The sequence below is a fragment of the Solanum pennellii genome, chromosome 1 (genome assembly GCF_001406875.1).
Source record: "Solanum pennellii chromosome 1, SPENNV200".
Lineage (NCBI taxonomy): Eukaryota > Viridiplantae > Streptophyta > Magnoliopsida > Solanales > Solanaceae > Solanum > Solanum pennellii.
This window is the reverse complement of record NC_028637.1, coordinates 85,717,642-85,743,540: the sequence shown is the minus strand read 5'-3', so window position 1 is coordinate 85,743,540 and position 25,899 is coordinate 85,717,642. Positions and strand designations below refer to the sequence as shown.

The 25,899-nt window shown below is 29.4% G+C and overlaps 4 protein-coding genes across 4 annotated transcripts; 2 read left to right on the top strand and 2 right to left on the bottom strand.

Moving 5' to 3' along the window:
- Window positions 1–1,783: 1,783 nt before the first annotated feature.
- Window positions 1,784–6,292, top strand: LOC107027381 (E3 ubiquitin-protein ligase MIEL1-like). Its single transcript, XM_015228583.2, has 12 exons — window positions 1,784–1,998; window positions 2,567–2,654; window positions 2,870–2,926; window positions 3,024–3,056; window positions 3,151–3,228; window positions 3,368–3,411; window positions 3,504–3,544; window positions 4,500–4,582; window positions 4,658–4,749; window positions 4,849–4,918; window positions 5,837–5,878; window positions 5,986–6,292. Exons 1-12 carry the CDS (start codon window positions 1,949–1,951, stop codon window positions 6,109–6,111), a joined length of 804 nt encoding a protein of 267 aa, XP_015084069.1. The 5' UTR covers window positions 1,784–1,948; the 3' UTR covers window positions 6,112–6,292.
- Window positions 6,137–7,840, top strand: LOC107024394 (beta-D-glucosyl crocetin beta-1,6-glucosyltransferase-like; the record flags this gene model as incomplete). The annotated part of the gene is made up of 1 exon (XM_015225375.2): window positions 6,137–7,840. A coding segment is annotated over one exon (1,545 nt), but the record flags the coding sequence as incomplete, so codon positions are not given.
- Window positions 7,841–7,922: 82 nt separating this feature from the next.
- Window positions 7,923–10,089, bottom strand: LOC107031584 (the record flags this gene model as incomplete). Its single annotated transcript, XM_015233011.2, has 2 exons — window positions 7,923–9,662; window positions 9,796–10,089. Coding segments are annotated over 2 exons (666 nt in total), but the record flags the coding sequence as incomplete, so codon positions are not given.
- A 2,775-nt stretch (window positions 10,090–12,864) lies between these two features.
- Window positions 12,865–14,995, bottom strand: LOC107013169 (CASP-like protein 1E2). Its single transcript, XM_015213150.2, has 2 exons — window positions 14,669–14,995; window positions 12,865–13,420 (listed from the first exon to the last, which is right to left on the bottom strand). Exons 1-2 carry the CDS (start codon window positions 14,896–14,898, stop codon window positions 13,078–13,080), a joined length of 573 nt encoding a protein of 190 aa, XP_015068636.1. The 5' UTR covers window positions 14,899–14,995; the 3' UTR covers window positions 12,865–13,077.
- Window positions 14,996–25,899: the final 10,904 nt, after the last annotated feature.

Below are 25,899 nucleotides of genomic sequence, written 5' to 3'. Positions count from 1 at the left end.
AATACAAAATACAATTAGCCTCTCTCCACTCTCTGTCCTCTCTCGCTCGTCTCTCTCTCCCTCTCCCAATCTCGCTCTCCTCTCTCCTACAACTCCCAATCTCGCTCTCCAGATATACATATACATATTATACTAGTTACATATATATATATATATATATATATATGCATATAAAATTTGCTTATCTCGACTCTCTGTCCTCTCTCGCTCACCTGTCTCCTCCCTCTTCCAATATCACTGCCTCTCTTCTCTCTCTAACATGTAACTTCGAATCGTAATTAACAAATTATAACTATGAAATATATTTAAGCTCTTTTGAGTGATTATATATGAAAATCCCCATATATAAATACATATTTTGTATATACATGAAACTACAGTTTTAAAATGCAATAATCAAAATTATACATGTAGAATAAATAATATCTCCGATTAAAAAAAATAAATATTTATCACTGAATCATAGTTAGATGAACATCTTAAGGGATCATCTCCCAATGCTAGATCAACCAATAGAGATCATCCATGTGATATAAGTGTCAGCCAACTACACTTGTTTGTGTAAATGCCAAGAAATAGTTAACTCCTAAATCTTTTGTTTTACTCATTGCATTCCCATTTGCTAATAATGCCGGCGCCTGTCCTTTTGTCTCCCATACCCCACCCCCCCTCCCACGTTATCCCAAAATTCTAGCATATCCACTTATTTCCATTTTTGGTATCTTCATATCTTATTTTAATCTCAATTATTCATCCCCATAAGAATAAGAAAATGTATCCACTTGACTACAAGACATTTTTTCAGATTTATTCAACTTTGGGTATTGAGCTATAACCACCTTTCCATTTATAGTATTTTTATTACAAATTTTTTTTTTTATTCAGAAAATTTGATTATAAAAATATTTTATTTATGTTATATTATAATCTTTAAAAATATTTTTATTATTTTAGTTTTAATATTTTTTAAATTTGTGATCAAATTCTTATCAAATTTGCTAGTCTTTTAGAATACCTTATTTATTATTTCTATTACTTCCTTACTTTCATTTATGTGATACTTGATTACATGAATTTTGGTTACTAATTTAAATTTCAAACATAGTATACCTAAAATTTTGTTTAAAAAGAAAATATAAAGACATAAACTTTATTCAACATAAAATTCTACTTTAATTTTAGAAAAATGGCACGGAATAACATAAAATAAATGTTGAAAATAAAAAGGAAATGAAATTAAAATAATAAAAAAATATTTTTAAAAATACTACTTCCTCTCTCCATAAATATTTGGTAGGTATACTAAAAATAAATGTCCAAAATTAATTGTCAATTTAAATAATCAAGAAATAATTAGTTAATTTATTTCAATTCTGTTCTTAATAATTGTTTCATTTTGTTTAATTGAAAAGTTATGTAAACTTTTGACATTCTTACTATAATAGGATTGTATTAATCAAATTACATTTTGTATTAAATTTTCTAAGGGAGTGCATGACTTTACCTGATAAACTATTATGAACAACGATAGAATAAATATATATGTATATATATATATATCTAATACATTAAAACAAAAAAAAATAAATTATAGTTATACAATGTAATTATAAATTGAAGAGGATAACTAACACATGTCAATTACATCAATTACTTACTAACAAAATAGTTACATGTCAATTAAACAGAATTGATAATATTATTACACCAAATTCAATTACGAGAGTGACCTTAATAACATGGTGGCAATTTTTAAATTCCCAAAGTATAAGTGCATCTTTGGAGTTGAGAAGATGATAGTATTACTCTTTGTACTTTGATTGCACTTTGGGTTTTGAGCCATTTTGAGACCCACCACCCACAACTTTCTTTCTTCTCTTTCTCTTCAGTTCTCCTCCTCCTATTTTCCATAAGGTGGGTGGTGGTGTAACTATTTTTCTCTGCAAAAATGGAAGGTTGTTGCAATGAAAGACTTGATTTTGGCAAAATGGGTTATGGGTACTATCTCTATAATTTTTTTTATATTCATGTTCAATACTAATTTACTAAATAGTTCCCTTTTTCATGTTTATTTATTGCAGGTCAGATGATCTTATATAATTTTTTTTTTTGTTTTGAGGCGATCTGATTGTGTTTTAACTCTTTTAGATGCTAAACTCATGTAGTTGATTTAACATCTAACTAACTTTCTTTCTGTAAGTTTCAGATTGAAACTTGTTAAGTTTTGAATTTTTGTCTATCTTCAAATAGATTTCTTTGACTTGATTTGTCATAATTTATATGATATTTTTCGTATTTTGATAGTGAAACAATTTTAATTTTAATCGGGAAATCGCATATGAAATCTATAAGTCACAATAATTGATAATTTAAAATATATATAAAATGTAGATTTGTTTGAATTTTTAAGTTTGAAATGTGCCACATGAATTGGTAGTATTATCTTAGAAAGTTAATTTCTTCGAATATAATTGGAGATAATAACACTATGAAATTTTTTCTATATCTCAATTATGCCTTTTTTCTTATAGTCTCTTAGTTGTCCTGATTTTGGATCTTTTGATAGATGCAAGCACTATAGGAGAAGATGCAAGATTAGAGCCCCTTGCTGCAATGAGGTCTATGACTGCAGACATTGTCACAATGAAGCCACGGTAACTTACTTGCTTTCGACTTATTTTATGTTACTCCTATATTTATGTGGCACAATTCGCATTTTGAGTTGACATAGAATCTTTTGAAATAAAATTTACATATTTGGAAACTAACATCAAAATATTATGGTTGATGAAAAAATCCAGAAGTTGTCATATATATTGGGAGGGAGTATCTGTCTAATGGATGTTAACCTGTGTGTGTGTTTCAACAGAGTATGTTGCGTAAGATTTTTGATAGGCATGAACTAGTTCGACAAGATGTCACACAGGTTATGTTTCTACTTTTTCCATTTCCAGTTATTCATCTGTTACATTTAATCGTTGAAAGTTTCTTATCATGAGATATGTGTTCTTTGGGTATTTCAGGTCATCTGCTCAGTTTGTGATACCGAACAGCCAGTATGTGTTGTCGTTTGACTTGAATTCATGCTTTCTTTCTCTCTTTGGTATTACTTGAGTTGATGCTACAATGTCTTTTTCTATTTCAATTCAGGTTGCTCGCGTTTGTACGAACTGTGGTGTCAATATGGGAGAATACTTTTGTGAAGTGTGCAAATTCTATGACGATGATGTAATATACTGTGCCTTCTAATAATATGTGATTAACTTGTTTTTAAGTCTGAAACGCGGATGGCATAACTATTTTTGGGGCTTAGACTCTTTTAGCCATTACATTCCCGAAATGCTTATTCTGGACTCGCCTGTTACAGATAGACAAAGGGCAGTTTCATTGTGATGATTGTGGAATCTGCAGGTTAGTGTACAAATATATCGCTGCGGATTTGTTGATTTATGTGGTGAATATCTTCTATTTTCGAAGTTCCGTAACATGTTTTCTTTGCACAGAGTTGGTGGTCGGGAGAACTTCTTTCATTGCAACAAGTGTGGTGCGCATCACAACATCCTATCATTATTATTCAACGCTTTGTGGAAAATTCTGTGTTATTTCTCTTATGTGTTTCTTGAGTATATTCTTCATTAATATGTTGATTAAATAATGAGAGATTCTTGCAACTATACTATGTAACTCCAATTAGTTTAGTCTTGTTTGCTATTTTTCCTAATAATTACTCTCTATCAACCGGTGTTTTGTGGGGGTGAAGAAAGTATTACAAGTAATTAAAACTAAATGATTACGATCTGAATAATCAGGTTTCTTTTCTTATAACATAGTCTTAAAGGACTGACTTGGAAGATATAGCACATCGTAGTGCAGCTGCATTTTCTTTGTTCAACTTCCTCTTCTTATACTTTCATCCTGCTTCTTATCTATGAGCATCCAGATCTATCTTTCATTAGTAAGAAGGAATGTAGTTTTGATTCTTTACCTTGGAAGTATACATGGTAAAATTACCAGGGTAAATGTTTTAAGATTTTATTTTGCAGTTTAGATGAATAAATGTTGTTTGTTAAGTAATGACACCCTCGATTTCACTTGTAATACAAACTACATGTTAAGATTCTCTTTGCTGTTTTTCTCCCTTAAGTAGTGGAATGTAGGAGTGTCTTCCTCAGTGTTTCCCGTAGTTCTGGTCGTGCAACTATGTTCTGATGCTAGTTGGCTTATTGAACATACTTGTTCTGATGACCAAACTTTTTCTTTTTTATATAATTGGTTGTACAATGCAAATAGAGAATCTACAGTAAGAAAGCTGAGCAAAGCCTTCCGATTTTTCTTTACATTGCTCTCTCAAGAAATTTGCCAATTGTATGATGAAAATATCACTTTATTCTTTCTAATTTAGTGCTGTGCAAAGTGGCCGTTCACATAATATTGTGGATTCTCTTGTTGTTTTGTTGCTACATTAGCTTCTTCACCTACTTCTGGCTTTCATTCTGCAGACTCTTGTTATTCAGTTAATCTGCGTAATAATCACTCGTGCGTGGAGGACTCCATGAGGCATCATTGCCCGATTTGTTACGAGGTACGTTACATACCCCTGTGGATCCCTCCTTTAAATGTTCTTGTCATTCATAATGCTCTCATTCTTTAAGTGCAGTTTCTCTTTGATTCTCTGAAAGACACAACTGTAATGAAATGTGGGCACACAATGCATACAGAATGCTACCACGAGATGATAAAGCGTGACAAGTAATCACTTAGTATTTATCTATGTTTGTTGATTTTGAGTTTCAATGGATGGAATGAAAAGTTTTATGTTTACTGACTTCCCTTTTGTTTTAAACTCAGATACTGCTGTCCAATATGTTCTAGATCAACTCTAGACATGACCAAGGCTTGGAAAAGAATGGATGAGGAGGTAGGTTTAGATATTAATTCTCAAAGGGTTTATCTTATCATATTGTTGCTGTTTTATGCATATTCTAAAACTGCTTCTGTTCTTAAGGGATTGGATCTAACAACTGTAGTGCTATGATCCAAGTCCAATTTCGTGAATCTTGATCAGTCCGAAACGTTTGAATTGTCCAATTGCTTGAGGATGTATACTCCTTTCATCGAAAATTGTGTGTGCATGCATAATAACTTGGGAACTGGTTCAGCATTGTGCATAAATTTTTGGAGGGCTGTATATAAGACCTTTTTCTCCTCTATTTTCAGTTAAATAAGTTTGTCTTGGAACAACATTGTTTTTTTTTTATAGTTCTATCGTCCACAAAAATCTAGTTTTATATGGTAAAGAGAGTGCCAGCTCACCTTCTATTCCGAAGGCAAAATAAGAAAAGAAAAGAGAAACCTGACATCTAGTTCTTGCATTTAAACAAGTTGTTTGAGTTTTGTCTGCAATGATGATATGCTAAATAGAGGATGCATTTTGAACCATGTGGTATGGTCCAGCATGTCTGGCGATCAGCATAATTCCCATAAGTACGTTAAGCTCTTGTGCTTTGTAAAATAATTGTGGTCGATAATACTGAAAAACCACACGATATTTCATTCTCTTTTTCTCTGTCCCAAGCTTGATAAGATATACGTTAAGTGTACATCTGAATTTGCAAATCTGTGGGCAGTGTTAAGGTTTTGGTGATGATTGTTCCTGTACTTCTTAAGTTGGTCATGCTGAATGATTAATTCTTTGGCAATTTCAGACTGCTTGCTATTTTAGTTGTGTTGGGGGTGGCCGGTGGGGGTTAAGTTTTCTCTATTCTTATTTTCATGAGTTCTGTTTACCTAGCTGTATTGAAGTCCTACGCTAAAAGTGAAAATTTCCCTTGTTTAGATCGAAGAGACAATCATGCCTGAAGATCTTAGATATAAGAAGGTACTTCCTTGTCCTTTGACCCTATATTTGCGATGTGTTAGTTACTTTGGCTGTTAATTAGAGAGGGGCAACCAAGGGCGCTAACTCACCTAACTTGTTACTCGCAGGTCTGGATTCTTTGTAATGACTGTAATGACACAACTGAAGTATATTTCCACATAATCGGGCAGAAGTGCAGACACTGTCAATCATACAACACCCGTATGATTGCACCTCCTGTTCTTCCTCAATAGCAACTTCCTACTCCATAAAAAGTGATTGTTTGCGCTGCTGAAACCTGGTGCAGCGGAGGTGAAACAGAAGAAATTTACGGTGTTACCTTCATTATTATTACTATTATTAATTCTTTGGTGTCATTTCTGCATATTATTCATAGCCATTGCAAATTACAACACAACTTTACTTTTTTTGCAATGTGGACATTATTTTTCTCTCTCCAAGGATGTGAAGAGTAGAACTCAACTGGTTCTAATGGTTCCATGGTTAGCTCATGGCCATGTAACCCCTTACTTAGAACTAGCCAAGAAACTCTCCAAAACCAATCTTTTCTTCATATACTTTTGTTCAACACCTATCATTCTCAATTCCATCAATCAAGAAAATCTACCAAAAAACATCCAACTAATAGAATTCCCTTTACCATCATCACCACTACTTCCTAGCCACCAGCACACCACCAATGGCCTACCGAAAAACCTCCTTTCAACGTTGATCCAAACTTTTGGAGGAGCTGGTTCTACCTTTGCCAATATTCTTGATTCTCTCTGTCCTGATTTGCTTATTTTTGATGGGTATCAACCATGGGCACCAGAACTTGCTTCTTCAAGAAAAATTCCCGCTATTGATTTCCTTATCATTGGTACTGCTTCAGTATCTTTCTTCTATCACCATTATCTGTATGCTGGCAAAAGAGAGTTTCCATTCTCAGGAACTTTCCTTAAGGATTATGAGGCAAAGCAACTCCAACTCACCGCGGAAATGAACATTTCCATAGGACCTGATGTTGCTTTCAATGGGCTGGAAAAATCCCATGAGATCATTTTGATCAACACTTGTAATGAAATAGAGGGTAAGTATGTTGATTATCTCTCGACTCTAAGCAATAAAAAGGTCATACCAGTAGGTCCACTTATTCGTGAAATGGGAACAACGACAGAGAATGAGGAGAACTCCAAGATTATCCAATGGCTAGACAAGAAGGATGAGTCCTCTTGTGTTTATGTCTCGTTTGGAAGTGAATATTTCTTGTCCAAAGAGGAAATCGAAGAAATAGCTCATAGTTTAGAGCTAAGTGAATTGAATTTCATTTGGGTAGTTAGGCTTCCATTAGGTGAAGATACTAACATTGAAAATGCTTTACCAAAAGGCTTTCTTGATAGAGTTGAAGGAAAAGGTGTCATTGTGGAAAAATGGGCACCTCAAGCAAGAATTCTTGAGCATCCAAGTGTTGGGGGATTCTTATGCCATTGTGGATGGAATTCTATACTAGAAAGTTTACATTTTGGAGTTCCTCTTATAACCATGCCTATGCATTTAGATCAACATACTCATTCAAGAATGGCGGTCGAGTTGGGGACAGCTATGGAGGTTGTGAGAGATGATAAAAATGGGAAACTGAATAAAGAAGAGACAGCAAAAGTGATAAGAAATGTGGTGACGGAGAAGAATGGTGGTGAAAATGTGAAGGCAAAGGTGAAAGAATTTAGGAAAAAGATAAGAGAGAAAAGAGAAGAAGAGTTTGATCAAGTTGTTAACAAGTTGGTGGACCTTTCTACCAAGAATAAACAAACAGTGAACACTTAGTATGACATTAAAGAAGAGCACAAAAATGGAGTTATTTTGTTTTCTTTTCTTTTTATGCATAAAATAATTGAAACATACTTTTCTTCTTGTCCTGGAAAAAATCTCTGTGGTGGTTCTCTACTTTCGATTAGATGGAAATGATAAAAATGTTTCTGTTGACATTGAAGATTGCACTCGATTTCTTCATGATAAGTTCCATTATCCTCCTTTAAAGAAGTAGGTAGCTTTTAGTTTGGTGCCTCACAGATTCTTGTCTATCCAGTTCTAGTTCAACTGTTCCAGATTGAATAGAAGAGCTACAATGAAATCGATAGTGAAAGACTAGAACATTGTTTTAAAAAAGTTCTCATTGTTGGAAATGAAGGGACTTATCACCCGAGCAACTTTCACTCGTCTAATGAATTGTACATTAAGTACAAAAAAGAAGTAGAAGTGAAGAACCAGAAGAGTAATGCTTCAACAACTTCTATAGAACTTAAAGATCAAAGTTAATGAAGTCCATAAACAAAATTCACTCAGTGACACCTCTTATTGACTGTCTGCTAGAAGATATATATTAGCATATCCACAGGGAAAACAACATACAATAAGTATGCCTGTCTAACCACAAAGGGCAAGAGGAATTAAAGGAAGAATGGTGGAGAAAATGTTGCTTCCTCCTCACTGTCATACAAGTAATGCCTACGTACCTCCACATCGAGGTTTTAGAAATGGCTAGCTCTGCCTTCTCCGACATTCTTGAGTTTCATAAACCATTCCTGATGATGTATGATATCAATTTTGCATGGTCTATGGAAATGGCAATGTCCTGTAACATTGCTTCAGTTCATTTCCAAATTATGGGGGCTATAGCTAATGCGTTCTTCCTTTGTATGTTCAAGCTTCTAGGGGTTCAATTCCATTTTGCATCCATTATTCTTAAGGACTATGAGATAAGCAAGCTTGATCGTATTGAGTCCTCATCAAACCATGTTAAACAAAAGGATTATCTCTTTGATTGCAGAGAGCAATCTACTGAGATCATATAACTGGAAAGAAGGTACTACTGTTGGTCTGCTTGTTAAACGAGAACTGTGGTTGTGGGGAAGGGTAGAATATACTCAGACCTTACCACTACCTCGTGGGTAGAGAGACTGTTTCCGACTTCCGAGAGACCTCAGCAGCAAATCCAGGTACAATGAAGAAGGATACATGTAAGCAGAACAAAGTCTACCAGAAGGGAGCAAAAACAACAACAAAATAGTGCCATAATCGAAACACAATAAACAACCTTACTTACATCCTCGCAGGAATAAAACAAAGGTCCTCGCAAAGATATTCGAAGTTTTGAGGTTTTATCAAATTCTCAGCTCTCAGGTAATCATTGATCTACTCGAAATGAAATGGTACATCGAGTTCATGATATGCAGAGAAATGAGGATAATACCATCAATTGAACATCTGTGTTTTGATTTCACTTTTTTCGAATTCAATCTAATACATCTGCTAGAACTATCCGTATGCATTTTCTATAAATAATGATTCATGCATAATCAGCAACAACACAAAAAAGATCTCGAGAAACTTGATGATATCCATCCACCAATGCATATAAATCACCAAAACAATTCTAAAAAAGAAGCAATTCTCTCCGAATACTCTCTACTGTATTACTTTCATTATTTCCTATGGTTACTGTGATTGTCAATGTCGTTAGCTGATGGTCACTTACAGAGATATTAGCAGCCAAAACCTCAGCCTGATGCTTGTCAAGAACCGAGAAGATGTTAGTCATCAGTCCTTGTGTGAGCTGAAATTGGATCCCGAAAAATGCTAATCCTTTCGATACAGTAGCATTAACAGAAGAAACCCTGTTTCTCCATTGAGATAAAGCAGGTTTATACACCACTACTGACTTCTTCAGATTCTTCAACCGCAATACTTCTTCCTCAAGACGTTTGATGTAATCTATAGATTCCACCACAATCTTCTCCCTCGTCGCCTGAAATTTTCAAAAAAACAGAGAAATTTCAAATCAATTTACATTGCAATTCCAAATCAGTTGGGTACTTCTATGTGAATCCTCTACGAAATTGAACAAAAAAGAGTTCGAATCTGAAGCAAATTACGATGACCTTATGGATGTGGGAGATAGTTGGGAGTAAGGATTGAAGCAGAGAGTACAACTCAGCCATTTTCCCTCTTCTGTTACGTTCCTTATGCATATTATCATCAGCAAGAGGAGCTTCTTTTTTGTGCCTCTTATTCCCATATGATGAGCTTGAACCCATCTCATTAATGGTGGAAAAATCCGTCAATGGCGGCATGAAAGCATCTTTATATCCTCCCATAACACCCATAAATAATCTCTCAATCTCTTCCTCTTCTGCTTCTTCCTTCATCATCATCTCTTGCCACATTTTCACTCTTTTTCATCACTCAAGCCACTACCATTACTGTATCAATGGAGTATATGTATATATATACATATAGACCTCCCCACCCCTACCCCCACCCCCACCCCCAACAAGTTGGTTACATGATATTTGCAGTTTTGCACCAACGAATGATCATATTTTGATTCTGTTGCAGTTAGAAATTTTCTTCTGTGTATATTTGTTGCATGGTGATTAATCACTTGATTGAATCTCAGCTCTCCATTATTTAATCAACGGTCATGATTGTCCTAAGGATTTACAGCATTTGCTGGTTTGTTTACAGGGTAAAATTTCTGCTCAAACAAACATGCAAGTGGGGTAATTAGGGGTGGGTGGGTACTTGGGCTGTAAGAAAACTGAAACTTTATACTCTCTCCACCCCAGCCAATAAGAATGGAGAAAGGGTTATTCATGTATGATTTTTCTTGAAATAAAATTAAATTTAAAATTATTAGAACAAAATATTATTAATGTTAATGATGAAGGCCACATAGTTTTTCTAATTTTTTTTATATATATTTTGTATAGATTAGAGAAACTTTTTTTGATTGTGGTTACGGCTTTGAAAAATGATGATAGACGATTGAGATTTTGTCCTCGATTGGAATTAGGGGTGGTTTTGATCAAGGGAATTCCTAGACTGAGAGTTGAGTCCTGGAACATAGGGTTACCAATGGTAAAATTTATAGAATTAATTAAAAAAAATTATAAAGAGAGAGATCAATATAGCTTGTGTCAAAGAAATCAAATAATTGTGAAGTAAGACTCATTAGGTAAACGGAGGAAATTGTGTTATTTAGGAGTGTCGAAAAATAAAAATAGAGTAAACATTTTAGTAAAATTATTTTACTAAAATAGGGAATTTCGGGAGCAATTTGTATGATTAGGAGGGCGTGTTATCATTCCTTCTTAAATTCAATTAAATAAAAATATATTTATTAAAAATATAATTATTGAGATAGCCCGTTAATATTCCTATTAATTATGAATTGAATGAATTAAAAAATTTAATAGTTTTTAAAAAATTATTCTCTCCGTTTCAAAAAGAATGACTCTATTTACTTTTTAGTCTGTTTAAAAAAGAATGACCATTTTCTTTTTTTGACAACACTTTAACTTTAACTTTTCACCAGGCTTAAGACCACAAGATTAAAGTGCATTTTGATACACTTGACATAACTTTAATTTGAAACCACAAGATTAAAAGTCTTTTTTTTCTTAAATTACGTTCCAAGTCAAACTAGGTCATCCTTTTTGAAACGGAGGGAGTATACATTTTTTCAAAGTAATCAAGTGAAGTTATAATAGATAAATAATTTTTATCCTTCTTTGATTTGTCAAATGGTCATTTAATTAGGAACGAGTAGGGTTGTTCATGGTTATGATTAATAACAAAATCAAATCGCAATCTGAATCAAACCGATTAAAGAAAATAATATTTGATTTAGTTTGGTTAGGTTTGGTTTTTAAATTTTGAAAATCGATACTATTCGATTTGATTTTGATTTTACTAAAAAATAACCGCAAAAATAACCAAATCGAACCAATAAATTAGATAAATAAATTTTTTAATATTTATATATTATTCATAAATAAATTAAAAATATTTTGTTAAATTTTAATTAACTTAAGTCTTTAACTTTACCATTTTTTTCAAGCCAAACACTTTAGCCAAGGTATAACAATCTCAAATCTAAGTCCATCAAAATCAATTTTAGTCTTTACTTACATTACTTCACATAAAATAGTCACACTTTCTCTTAAATGAATCACTTTGTCCGTGTAATGATAACTCTAATATTACTTAATTGCTTGACTGAACTGACGTTAGGTTTTCTAGTAGATCGTTCATGTACTTGGTGTTTGTGTCTATCGAGATATGTACGTCCTCAAAAATTTATTAATTTCAAACTGAATAAACCAGAAAAACTGAACCAAACCAACAATAATCAAACCGATGGTTATTTTTTCCGTTTTAAAATCGACTAGATTGGTTGATTTTGATTTTAATCAATAACTGTTTCAAATTGAACTACGAACACCCCTAGGAATGAATATAACAAAAAAAGTGAACAAGTAATTAAGGAAATAGAGAGTATTAATAACTTAACTATTTTTGAAAATTATAGAGTCGCCACATAATAATGTTACTGCCTCGAGATCTTTTATTAATGACTTTGATGGTTTTTCTCTTTTTTCCTTTTTCTGTTCGTCTGAATAGGGGTTGGGCTAAGGCTGGTTCTCATGCTCGGCTGAAATAAAAGTGGATGGTTAATGGCTCAAAATTTATACGTTTTTAATCGAGTTGTATATAGTAAAATTTTTATTATTTCTTTTAGTAATATAGACTTTTTTCTGCTAATTAATCGAGTTAGCTCACTCCTAACTTTGCATATCTAGGTTAACCTTGTTAGAGCTTATTTGAGATGATGGATGTGAAGATGAGGTGTGTTGTATGGTGGAAAAGACACAATTATCGTGAAATGTCTCACTAGTACAATTTGTTGACCAATCGAACATAATTTTTTTAAAAAATATTTTCTTTCCTACCGAACACATAGTTAAAGTCAACTTCGATCTCTTAAGCATGCAATGTCTTTTTTAAAAAAACCTAGGGCAATGAATTTGTCTCTTGCGATGCGGACACCATAAAATATGACTTTGTAATTCAAATTGTAACATCAAGATCATTATATTATATTGTGTTATCCTTATAATAAAAAGATTAATATATGACGATAAATATAATTAAAATCACACTTCCAATTTCAAGAATATACATAAACTAAACAAATTTAATAAATACAATATATTTACTGAAAGCAGAAATGCAACACATATAGGTCTACAAAGGATGATTTACCAACCACGCACGTGTAAATTAAATTAAAGAAAACACCATAGCCTAGTTATTATCTAATACAATCCAATAAAATAACTTTAAGTATATAGAAAAACTATAGGGTTCAAGTCAAGTCGTTAATGACGTATGTTCTTATGTAGGTTCACCGTAGCCAACAACACCAACAACAAAAACAATATAGAACCAACTAGTGAAATCGCAATTGCCGCCACGACTTGTCCACAAAATTTACCAAACACGTCACACACCTTGTTCCACCGGACGTGGGTGTTCCCTTTGTATCCGATGAGGCCGACAGCCGCGGCCGCTCCCACACTGGAGTAGAGAAGAGCCATCATGATGAGATCGAATAGAATGATCGTTAGAGAAAGACCTTTAGTTTTTCCCTTATTTGCCAACGAAAGGACTAAGGAGATAACTGCATATGCACATGCAATTGCATTCACAATAACAAAGTACCTGAAATTTAATTTAAAATTCATAAAAAATTAGTTTCAATCACAAAGTAATATTTAATAATATTCTACTTTTATCTAGTAGCTAGGCTCAATAGTGGAAGCATCAATATTTGACCCAAATCAAAACTAGTTTTGAGTCAACAAATGGTACAAGAAATATAAATACCGTCTACACCAATCAAAACACTTTAAAAATAATAATACAAAAAATTTACCAACCATATAATAAAATTATGTAAACCCAACTAACATTTCATTCTCATCGATAATATTAATATTAGTCACTATCTTCCTTTAACATTTGTAATTAATATGGAGCAGAAAAAGTCTAATTTAGGTAGCAAGATATTTGTTGCCATCACATATTTTTGCCTGTCCACGATCTAACTGCCAATTCATTTACTTCTTGCCAAAACAATGCGTACTCTTTTTGTTTCATCTTATGTGATGAATCTTTATATTAAAAAGGTAATTTTTTAATTAATTAATTTATTTATTAAATAAAAAAAATTATTATTTTCTTTTGGTATTATCCCTCTTATTCCCTTTATTACATATTAATTGGATTGCTGAAAAGAAAAATATTTAAAGATATAATTTAAATCATATAATTCACTATTGACCTTTATAAAATCATAAATATATAGCTTTATAAATAGTGTAATTTATAAAAATATCAACTTAATAAAAGTAAAGGAAAAATACAGAAAGATCTCATCCATTCATCTTGAATTTCGAACGATGAAAAAGGTCTCAAAAATCTAGTTAATACTCCATGAAAATGAGAGAGTATTAAATAATAACATAAAAATAATAGCAGATAAATATAAAATTTTGAAAGCATAGTTAGTAAAATTAATTTAGTAAAACAAATCCCCAATATATATTTCCTTTAAAATAGCGAGAGTATTGCTTCTTGCATCTTTTATTCATGAGATTTACCTTAATCATAATTACATATACAAAATTAGCATGTAGTAAGAAAAATAACTTGTCATATTTGTATTTCTTTTAAATAAATAAAAAATATCATAATACCAAACGAAAGAACCTCCCTCCATTATTCTTCTAAGAATTTCAAAACCAAACAAGTTATCTTTTATCGTAATATTTTCAATTGTTCTTTAAAATTATCAATCACCATCCTTTACAATACTTTTATATAATTTCCAAGCACATAAAATTCTATTTCAAAAAAAAAAAATTAAAAATTTTATATCTGAATTCACGATCAAAATTAAATGCTTACACAAACGCGGACATGTAACTCCACTTAGCGGAAGCCGGAACATTGATAGGTGGCAATGTTGGTACCAATTGAACAGGCACAAGCTCATTTTGTTTGCTAACTCCAAGCACAATGGCAGCCACAAGTGTAACTACAAATGCCAAAAATCTCAAAACAAAATCATTCCATCTTATGGTTTGCTTATTTGCAACCCCAATTTCTTTTGCAATTGTATGACTTTCTGTCTCCATAATATTAATTAATTAAGAGAAGATGCTAAAACAAAATGTGAATATGGGAGGTGTTGTTTTATTATTATGAAAGTGATGAAGGGTTTATATAGTAGATAGAGAGTCAAGTGGGAATATAAAATAAGGTATGTAGAAATTAAAATATGTGTGAAAAAGAAGCTAGTTGTATAATATGACTTTTTTGGCTTTATTATTAGGGGTATTAGATTAGTGGCCCAACGTGTGAGGTTTTGAGTTGGAGATAACACGGTGGAATGGAATTAAAAATATATATTAACAATATAAAAACAAATGAAAATTTTACATTTCAATCTACAAATTTTGAGTCATTTTATCATATAATATTAGTTGAAAATTTATACTCTACTACATAAAATACGAGTACCATATGTTTGTTTGAGTTGTATGTGCTTCTAGTTAAGGGAGTGATATTTTCTTTTTTAATATATTATACATTTAAAAATTATGTTAAAAGTTTTGTAAATTATAATAACTAATAAATTAATGTGTTCAGTTGTATATATTTATAAAGTATTATAAATCATAATAATTTACAATTCAAAATAATATATTGGGAAAATGCACAAGTACCCCCTCAACCTATGTCCGAAATCCCAGAGACACACTTATACTATACTAAGGTCCTATTACCCCCCTAAACTTATTTTATAAGTAATTTTCTACCCCTTTTTAGCCTACGTGACACTAGTTTTAAAAAAAAAGTCAATCATCGTTGGGCCCACAAAATAGTGCCACGTAGGTCGAAAAGGGGTAAAAAATTATTAATAAAATAAGTTCAGGGGATAATAGGACCTTAGTATAGTATAAGTGTGTCTCTGAGATTTCAGGCATAGGTTGAGGGGGTACTTGGGCATTATCCCTAATATATTAAAGAAAATTTAGTCGACTCTTGAAATACTAATAGTGTCTCGTAAATTAAGATAGGAAGAATAATAAATATGTTTAACAATTACTTACTAAAAATTATAATAATTAACAATATAAAATATTTAAAAACCATATAAATTTTTCATTGGCTTTTCAAATTCCATTTTGCCAAATCTATATATATATATAAATCTGGATATGAAAGTGCTGATGTGGCAGCCCTCATAGGCCACCATTAGAATTTATATATTTTATCTTTTTTTAAAGATTTTTTTCTCTTTTTTTTATCTTGATATGTTAGTTAAATTAAATAAATATCCTCTATTGATTATTTCTCTTTAAATTCCTCCATTAATACCTTTATTATTTTAGGTATATATAAGTTACAATTTATCCCTTTAAATATTTAAACCTTTCCCTATTCCTTCTTGAAAGTATTACTAAATTATAATTAAGACACTAATGACCAATATAAGTTACAATTGTAGGTATTGATTACTCCATTACTCTTTTAATTTATTTATTCAATAGTTAAGAATTTATGGATTACTATAAATACTAAAACCATGTCATCTTCACCAATGCAAGAATTTTTTATTTTATTTTTCCTTTCTTCATCATATTTATACTAAATAAAGTACATCAATTTGGTTATTTCTAATTTTATAATATATAGTTTATTTGTTACTAACTTTTACAATGTGGAAGATAAGATGAGCATTTGACAATTTTGGGAATTCAAATTCAATGAGAACAATATCTAATTTGAGTTACCAAGGTACATCACTTTGATTATGTCTAATTTTATATATATATATATAGATTCTTTGTGACTAACTTCTATTGTTAATACTTAACAGTGTGGACGAGTAGACGAGTATATGACAATTTTGGAAATTCAATTTTGATGAGTACAATATTTCAATCATGTTACTCTTTTTATTTCAGTTTGTTTGATGTCTTTTATTTACAATATTTTTTTTGTTCTTTTTTTTTTATTGCTTTTTTCCTCATTATTGATGATTTTAGTGTACTTATTATTTTGCACATTTTTTTAAAAATAATCTTTATTATTTATAATGGAAGACAAGATGAACATATGACAATATTTAAGTTTAACTTTCATAAACTCACAAGGAAAAGGAACCCTACATTAATGTTTATGTCCATTAATCTTCAAATGGTGTAGTGAACATTGAGAGTGTGTACAAATTGAATAATTAGAGGCTAGGATAATTTTCTTTGGTATTCCTACAAAGATTATTTTGTTTATTTGTTTAATTTTAATTTATTTTAATTTTCTTTGGTACTCCAACAAGGATTCTTTGATTAATTTATCTAATTATAATTTATACCTACACTAAATAATATTATTGAAATTTCAGGTATATTAATTTTAACTTTGAAGACTTGAATCGTTTTGTTTATTATCTTTTAAGGTTCTTTTAATGGTTTCAACATTGTATATATTTTATTTTGAATAATGAAATCAATTTTGAGGATTAGGCAATTTCACAATTTTTATTTATGTTTACCTTTTAGAATAATTTAGAAATTGTAACTAAAATATAGGTAAGTTTAAAGTTGTATTTTAGTTAATACATATATATAATTTGGGTTTAATTTATTTGAATACTTTATATTATTTGCGTAATTGAGACTATTTATCTTTCAATCTATTCATTTTTATATAAATAATAGGCAGTATATGATAATTGTAGTAAAATTAGTCAAGATAGAAAATGATTTACAAACATTTCATAATCTAAGATAAGTGAAAGATGAAAAAAAAAATTCATTACTAAAGGAAAGTATAATACTTTTGAAGGAAAAGAATAGATATTAGAAAAAAACTATATTTACATTAAGCTTATTATATTATTAAATTAAATTTAAATTTCATAAAGAGTTCAACTTATTACATTAAATTTACTTTTCTTATTAAAATAAAGAGAATAAATTTAGGATTTTTTTTTTATAATTTCGAAAATCTTAAGCGATTTCAAATTACAAAAGATATAAAATTTAAGTACTAATAATAAACTTAATTAAGACTTAAAATTTGATATATTTAGATAAAAGACTATAAAGAATCTTTAGAAATATATTTAGTAATCAACTATTCAAAAAAATTAATTATTTAGCAAATTTAACGAGTAATTTTTTATCGCGCAAAGCGCGGCTAAGTTCACTAGTAAATTGGAATAACAAGAGTAACAGATATATTATTTGAAAAGTATCATAAAAAAATATCATAAATTAAGGCAATATAAAACTTTAAATATTTTACAATTAAATAAAAAATTTGATTGACAGTATAGAGTAAGCATATACGTAATTGTAGTATAATTATTCATTTAAAGGAACTTAAATTGAACCTTTTTATGTCTATAGTGTAATTAATACATAGGTAGATGTCGATGGGCTACCTGTATGAATAAGTTGGAAAGAAAACTAATTAATATTTAATGTAGGTGTCGTTCACATTTATTTTTTCTTTTTGAGTATTCTAATATTATCAGATATTTTGACAACTGGAATAGTCTGTACTATCTTATTTCCTCTCGATTAATTTATTTGTTTGATTTTAATTTAATAAAATATCTAATAAAGTTATTATTTTAAATATATATTTTAATTTTACACTCTTAAATAAGATTTATATTAGAAGCTAATTTTTAAAATAATCAAAAAAATAAAATCAACAAATTAGAATAGATATTTTTACGAAATATATGATTCTCTTTAACTTCTCTTCATTCATAATTAGCAGTAACGTCGTATTAATATCAGTGGTTTTGCTTGACATTTCACTTTCCGTTATTAGTGTTAGTTGAAAATAAATATAATAAAGAAAAAACGCCAAATTTGATTACGATTTATGGAGCATAATACTTCTCTAATTTACTCCTTTTTTTTTTTTTTTAGAATAAGGATGAATGAGTGAAATTGATTTGATGTATGACACGTTTGGTTTTCTATGCCTATATTTTATTCCAAAAATTTAATTACATACTAAATCAGAATAGAGTTTGATTAATTTTTTTCCATTTCCATTTTAGCCTTACAATTGCTAATATATATGATTAAAAATATATACATCAAATCAAACTCGTATAATAAATCCAACAGTATAAAAAAAAAGAGATAAAAGGATTAATTTCAGTTATTGATACTAGGCGTTGTACAAACAGCTACTTACGATAACAGTGTAATGAAATTACATTTTGTCAATCAAAATATTTTACTTTATTATTAGTGATGTCACAAAAACACTAGCTTGTATATGCAGTAAAAGATAAATAGTCTTTTATTTTATTTTAACGTCGATTTTTGTGGAGTTTTTATCGTAGGGTGGGAACCAATACATATAATCGTTTGTATGATTTAAACGAAAATATCTTTACTTAGATCAATATTAAATTCAATCTCCCAATTTTTTACTTGGGAAATTGGTAATATTATTATTTTATTTTTTAATTTTATTAAATTTAATACTATGAAAAAAGTATTAGATGACAAATAATATTTAATAGACAGGTTAAAATAAATACAAAAAAATAAATTATCTCTTGATTTTTAAAATTGAACAAGTATTGTTAACCAACTATTTTTACAATTATTGTTGAACAGGGAATGTATGTGTGAACCGTTTAGAACATACAAACGATTATATATATATTTTTTAAAAAACTTTTGTACAAATGACTATATGTAACATAATTCTTCAAATGATTTTTTAACTTTTATGTCATAATAATATCAAAACTTTTACGTAGTAAAATTGACCACGTGATATAAAAAATCATAGAAAATTTGAGATGACGATTTATCGACTTGATTTAGGAAAAATGTTAAATAGGAAGAGACAAGAGAGACCATTTTATATGAATGTCACTTAAATGGTGAGCAACGACTAGAAAGGGACAATCAATACAAGCTGTCATTTTATTCAAAATTCCAATTGTGACATTTCTTCTCTCTCACTTCACGCCTCGGAACACACTCTTCTTATAGACTTATAGAGATAAAGGAAAGCTCAACATAATTACAACATCTACTTCTTTTTTATGGTAAAATGTGGTTGAAGTGCTAATTAGGGCGGATCTAGCAGGAGGATTATGAAAAATTACGTTATTTATATTAGGTGATTTTTTATTTTATTTATATTATATATAGAGAAAATTCAAATTCTCTAAATCCAAGAATATTAAAAGTTGGTTAAGTGGTTGTATGATTCGAAATTTATTTTGAGTTTTCAAGTTTAAATCCGAACGTTCTATTTTTGTTTTTTGAATTTGTAAGTGAAAATTCTAGATGCGTCACTACTGTTAATGATCTTGTATTTCATTGACAAATAGTTGGTGTCATTAATGGCTGAGCATAGAATATCGAGAGTCGATTAGAAACTTTTGGTAATTTGATATTCAGTAATTTAGTATTCAATCGATAATATGGGATTCAAGGAGTACACTTTTAGAATTACGGTATTCAAGACATTAGTACCATTTGATATTTGATATTTTGTGAATATCGAATTATTTACTTAAGGAAGGTCATATATCAACATATCTATTTTTTATTAATACAAGTTCAAAGAGAAAGTTAAAAGTAAAGATAAACAACCCAAATACATACATGTGTTTTAGTTGTGTCGAATTATTTTTGTCGATCTCTTCTTACTTCATGATCTTCTTATATATTGTGCCTCCACATAGAAATAGATATAATTGGAGCAATAATATTAACTTTATATAACAATCAACTACTACTTTAATACAAAATAATCGAATAGCATAGCAAATCAAAATTTGATTTACTTATTAGATAAATACCAAATCAAAATCTAAAATTTCGACTATCAGCTACCAAATAACCTAACCTGAAATTTGAAAATTCTGAACAAATAATGTCAGTTGATCCATCATCCAAGGATGTTGCAAAACACTTCAATTACAAAAGACAGAATACATAAGCGGCCCCTTGAACTTTTCAAGATTTTCCATATAGACACTTTAACAAGAGCTCCTTCCTACTGAACACTTAAATCACTCAAAAAGTGTACCTATCAAACACACTTGGTTAACTTGTCACCTGTCATTTGAGGCAAGCCCTTTGAGCGCATGAAGTGAGATGTGTCTGATTGGCACACTTAACGGTCCAAATCTTCCCTTTTATTTATCCAACACTAGGTTCTTTTTTTTTATTTCTCATCTCTTTATTCTCCACATCTCACCATTGTTGCTGAAAATCAAAAAAAATTCTTCATTCATCTTCATGATTAAACAAAACCCATAAACAAAGTTGCTAAAAATAACTAAATACGGAGTTGTACCTTTTTGATTTCTTGGTAATTTCAAGTTTAATCATATTTGTTAATGATAAAAGAGAGGAAGAAGAAGAATTGAGCTATGCAAGTTAGAGAATATTGTTTGGGAGGAAAGGGGAGGATAAATTATGAATTATTTTTATAATAAAAATAAAAAGAACAAATAGAGAGTTCATAAAATTATTTATGGTGGAATTTAAGTTGGCAGTGAGGAGGGACTTCAAAGAAGAAGATGCAGAGGGGGCTGCTGAATTTGATAATTTTTTTTTTTTTGTAAAAGATACTTTTTTTTAATTTGCCACATGCCACGGTATGATTGACTTTTTTTCATATTATAGTGTTTGAAAGTCACGCACTCTATACATTTTTGGGTAATGTCATTGAAGTGTCTAGTAGACAATTTGTGTATACATATTGAAGAAACCTTACCCCTAGAAGAAGAACCAGATTCTTGTAATTTTGTCGTAACACAATAAAACAAAGATTTATCGTGGAAACCTTCCTAACTTAAGGAAGGGAAAAACCACACAGAAGTTTTATATTAATTCAAGATTTACAACTCAGTTAATAAATGAATCTAACTCTAAACTTCTACCCTTTTCGATTAACTATAATCGAAAACTCTCCACTCAACAAGAAGTCAAACTCGCTTCTTATTTACAAAAGCTCTCAACTCTTCTTAACTCTAACCACCCAAGAAGTCAAACTCACTTCTTGTTTACAATTCTCACAACCTCTCTCCCAAGAAGTCAAACCCACTTTTTTTTACAATTCTCTCAAGACTCAACTCCCAAGAAGTCAAACCCACTTCTTGTTACAAATCTAGGAATTATTACAACTCAATAATAAACCTAGAACAAATCAACAAAGACTAATAACCCTAGACTTTAATTGATCAGACTTTAATATCCAATAGTTCTGAGTAGAACAGATACGTGGACCTGGTCCTTATGTTGCTGTGATGAAGGTGAACCTGGTCCTTGCGTTTCCGTGACGAAGGCCTGTGTTTTTTCTCCAGAAAATACTGCTCTGATATATTTCGTGAATATGCAATGTCTATTGTTCTGGCTTTGCTGATAAATTCTCTCAATTTGTGTTTTTGCAAAGATACTTTTTTCCTTCAACTTCTTGATCCTTTTATAGATTTGATTTGCCTTCAACTTTTACAAGAAAAGGAATTACAAATCCTTTTCCTTCTTGAACTTGTCCATATTTACTTCTTTGCTTATTTGACTTGAATTGTAACTTCTTTATTTCTTTCCTTCTTTGACTTGAATTGCTACTTTTTTATTTCTTTCCTTCTTTGACTTGAATTGCTACTTTTTTATTTCTTTCCTTCTTTAGTTATTTCCATATTTGTTTCCTTCTTTTTCTTCTTTACAATTCTGCACTTTTTCTTCTTTGCCCCAATACTTTTTCTTCTTTGCCGCAATCTCTCATAATTGTACACATACGACACCATGCCTTCACTTTATCAATCATCAAAACTACTTTATTTGTTCTCCTACTTCCCAACACATAAGGTGTTCAATAGGAATATGGCCTCATTAAGGTGTCTATACGAAAAAAGCGTGCAAGTTCAAGGGTCCACCTATGTGTTCAGCCATTACAAAACTTTTTCATTGTTAACTAAGAAGTCTCATATTAGGTCAAAATGTACTACGTGGTTGTGTAGCTATTGAGCAAAAAGCATCTTCTATAGCCCAGTTAAAGAACATTTTGTACCCCAATATAGGACTTTTCAGCACGAATTCAAATTAATCAAATTCTATGATTCTTTATTAAGGAAGATATATGATATAAGCATTAATATAAACTAGGATTTGATTTGAAAGAAGAAATGTAACTTAACAGTTTTTTTTTTTAAAATAAAGATCAAATATTTTAAAACAAATTTACTATGCTAAAACCACAAATATCACATGAGAAGATATAATTTTACACGAAAGATTCTTCAACACTTATTGTGAAAGGGACAAATAGATATATTACTCCCAGCCTTCTACTTTACTTGTCCAGTATATTAGTGATAATTTATCATTTTATTTAATAACCCTACAAATTAAGATGATTAATTATTTTTCTCGAAAACCATTATTATTAAGTAACAATTTCTCAAATTTCAGTATATGTGTAGTACTTAGATCAAAATTTTAAAAGTAAAAATGAATAATTAGCAAAACAATTAATTAATTAGTGCTTGTAAAATGCATATTGTATATGTAAAATGGTAAGGAGGGAGTGTCCTCAATTGATTTAGACTAATGGTTTATTACTTTCTCCATTTTATTTTATTAATAACTCATCTATTAAAAATATATATTTTTATTAAAATATATTAATTAATTATTTTTTAAATTTAAACAGATATAAAACTGAGAAAATAGTAATTAATTTGTCGTCGTGTTTGACCACTAACCACATATTCTGGTCAACTTTTAATACACAGATTAGTTCACATGGTGGAATACAAAATATCAATTTCCCATGCCTTATCTCTACATTTTCGTCGTCGTATTCATACACACAAATAAAATATTAAATACGAATCTTAATAATATCTTTTAGCATAATTTTATGAGTGGAATTTTTAAAAACGATACTCCCTCAGTTTTTATTTAGTTGTCCAATTTAAAAATGACACATATATTAAGATAACAGTAATAAGCATAGTAAAATTATAATTTTATCGTTATTAATTATGATTTCAAAACGGATGTTAAAACTTATAAATTTTCAAAAAGATTAAATGAGGGTATAATAGGAATTTTTTTATCCTTTCTTGATTTGTCAAAATGGACAAGTAAATAGGGATAACTAAAAAAAGAAATATGGACAGAGGAGTAAAGTATATGCAATCATTGAAAGTTAATTTAATTAGTTTTTATATTTAAATTTTAATTTTTTTTGATATTTTGAAATTAAAATTCACAAATCTAAAAATTATATGAAAAATATTATAAATTAAAATTTATCAGTTTCATGTGATGATCATATATACTATCTCTGTCCCTATTTAGTTGTCCACTTTAGAAACGACACACATATTAAGATAACAATAATTAACATAGTAAGTTATAATTTTACCCTTATTAATTATGATTTAAAAAATGATGAATTAAAACTTGGAAATTTTCAAGAAGTTTAGATGAGTGTATAATAGAAAAAGTTTTTTTATCCTTTCTTGATTTGTTAAAATAAACAAATAAATAGAAACAACTAAAGAAAAAATATGAACAGAGAGAATATATCATAAAATATTAATAAAAAATTATACGACTCTAAAAAATTATAACAACTAAAAATAAATATATTAATCTAAAAATATACTATGGGAGGTGGGTGGAAGGTAGCGGTGTGGGATGATGGGTGGGGCGATGGAGTGAGTAGAATACAATTAATATGAAATACACTTATGAAATTTAATTTTTTCTGTTTTAGTTATAAAATCTTTTTTTTTCAATTCAAAAGAGATTATTTTTATATTAAAAATATTATTCAGAAACTTTAATTAATTAAACATGAAAACATTGAAAAACATTCTTCCGACTAATGTAGTCATCATTTTCTAAAAAAAGTAAAAGTACTACTAGTTTGAGGAATAAAAGAAATAATAAATAATATTTAAATAAAAATAATAATAGTTTATAACTTCTAATAAGATGACGTAAGCATGAAACTTTTAGCCAAGCAAATTGGATGATAATTCACATTTCACACCTAATATGGTTCTTATGAAAGTTCAAACTTCAAAGTGGTCCTTTTTAAGCAAGATATAATTTGTTTTAACTTTTATTGTTTACACCCCACCGTATAAAATATATATTTAAATCGAAAAAATAAAATATTATTGAAAAAAATTAAATATATTCTTCATTCATTTATTTGGTCAAAAATACACTTCTATTCATTTTTTTAATTCGTTTTTACCATTAAAACTAATATCGCACCTTCATTTTTTTACATGACTCCTTCCTATTGGATACAACCTAAATTATTTCTTAATCATATTGAAAAATAATACATGAGTAATTCTTTTTTATTTATAATTCTTTTGTATAGTTTTTTAATATTTAAATTTTAATTTTAAAATATTAAATTAATCTAATATTATTTAACTTTAAAAAATAAGTTAATTGACTTTTGAAAAGTGACAACAATTCAAAAAGAAAAAAAGTATATTCAATAATTAAATTCTATTTCAACTCCGAAATAAATAAGGAAGAAATCACCTTTTCAAAAAAATAGGGTTTATTACTTCTCCATAAATAAGTTTAGAGAAAAACATTGTTATTCACTTGATTTTAGCCATAGAATAATAACTAAAAAAAAAGGTTATAAATACTCATAATTAAATAAAAGAAAAATATTTTTTTGAAGTTTTTAATCTTATAATTAAAAGAAAATATGTTGTAGACACCTTTTGACTGTGCAGCTGAAGATGAGCCATCCCATTGAGTTGTAATGTTTCTACTTATAATAATTTCTTTTTTCTTTATATGTTTAGTTTCTTTTCTTTTTTATTCTTTATTTTTAAGGAAAGAAATTGACAGAAAACAAATATTATGTACTATCTAATGAAAGAAACAAACCTTATTATTATAATCACAAAGACAAATTCGTATCTAAAAATGAAAATCTTATACACTTCATTTTTTAAAGAAGATATAATAATATAAAGGATATCGTTCATATAACTCTAATTTTTATAACAAAATTATATAATAAGGATTTCATGAATATGTATAATTGTGTTTTTATACATAAGCATGAAGAGTTTAATC

Coding starts and splice junctions, on each gene's coding strand:
- LOC107027381 (XM_015228583.2), top strand. CDS start 1,949: ATGGAAGGTTGTTGCAATGAAAGACTTGATTTTGGCAAAATGGGTTAT. Junction 3,057..3,150: donor TTTGTGATACCGAACAGCCA/GTATGTGTTGTC, acceptor ATTTCAATTCAG/GTTGCTCGCGTTTGTACGAA. Junction 3,412..3,503: donor GATGATTGTGGAATCTGCAG/GTTAGTGTACAA, acceptor TTCTTTGCACAG/AGTTGGTGGTCGGGAGAACT.
- LOC107013169 (XM_015213150.2), bottom strand. CDS start 14,898: ATGGAGACAGAAAGTCATACAATTGCAAAAGAAATTGGGGTTGCAAAT. Junction 13,421..14,668: donor AGTTACATGTCCGCGTTTGT/GTAAGCATTTAA, acceptor ATTAAATTTCAG/GTACTTTGTTATTGTGAATG.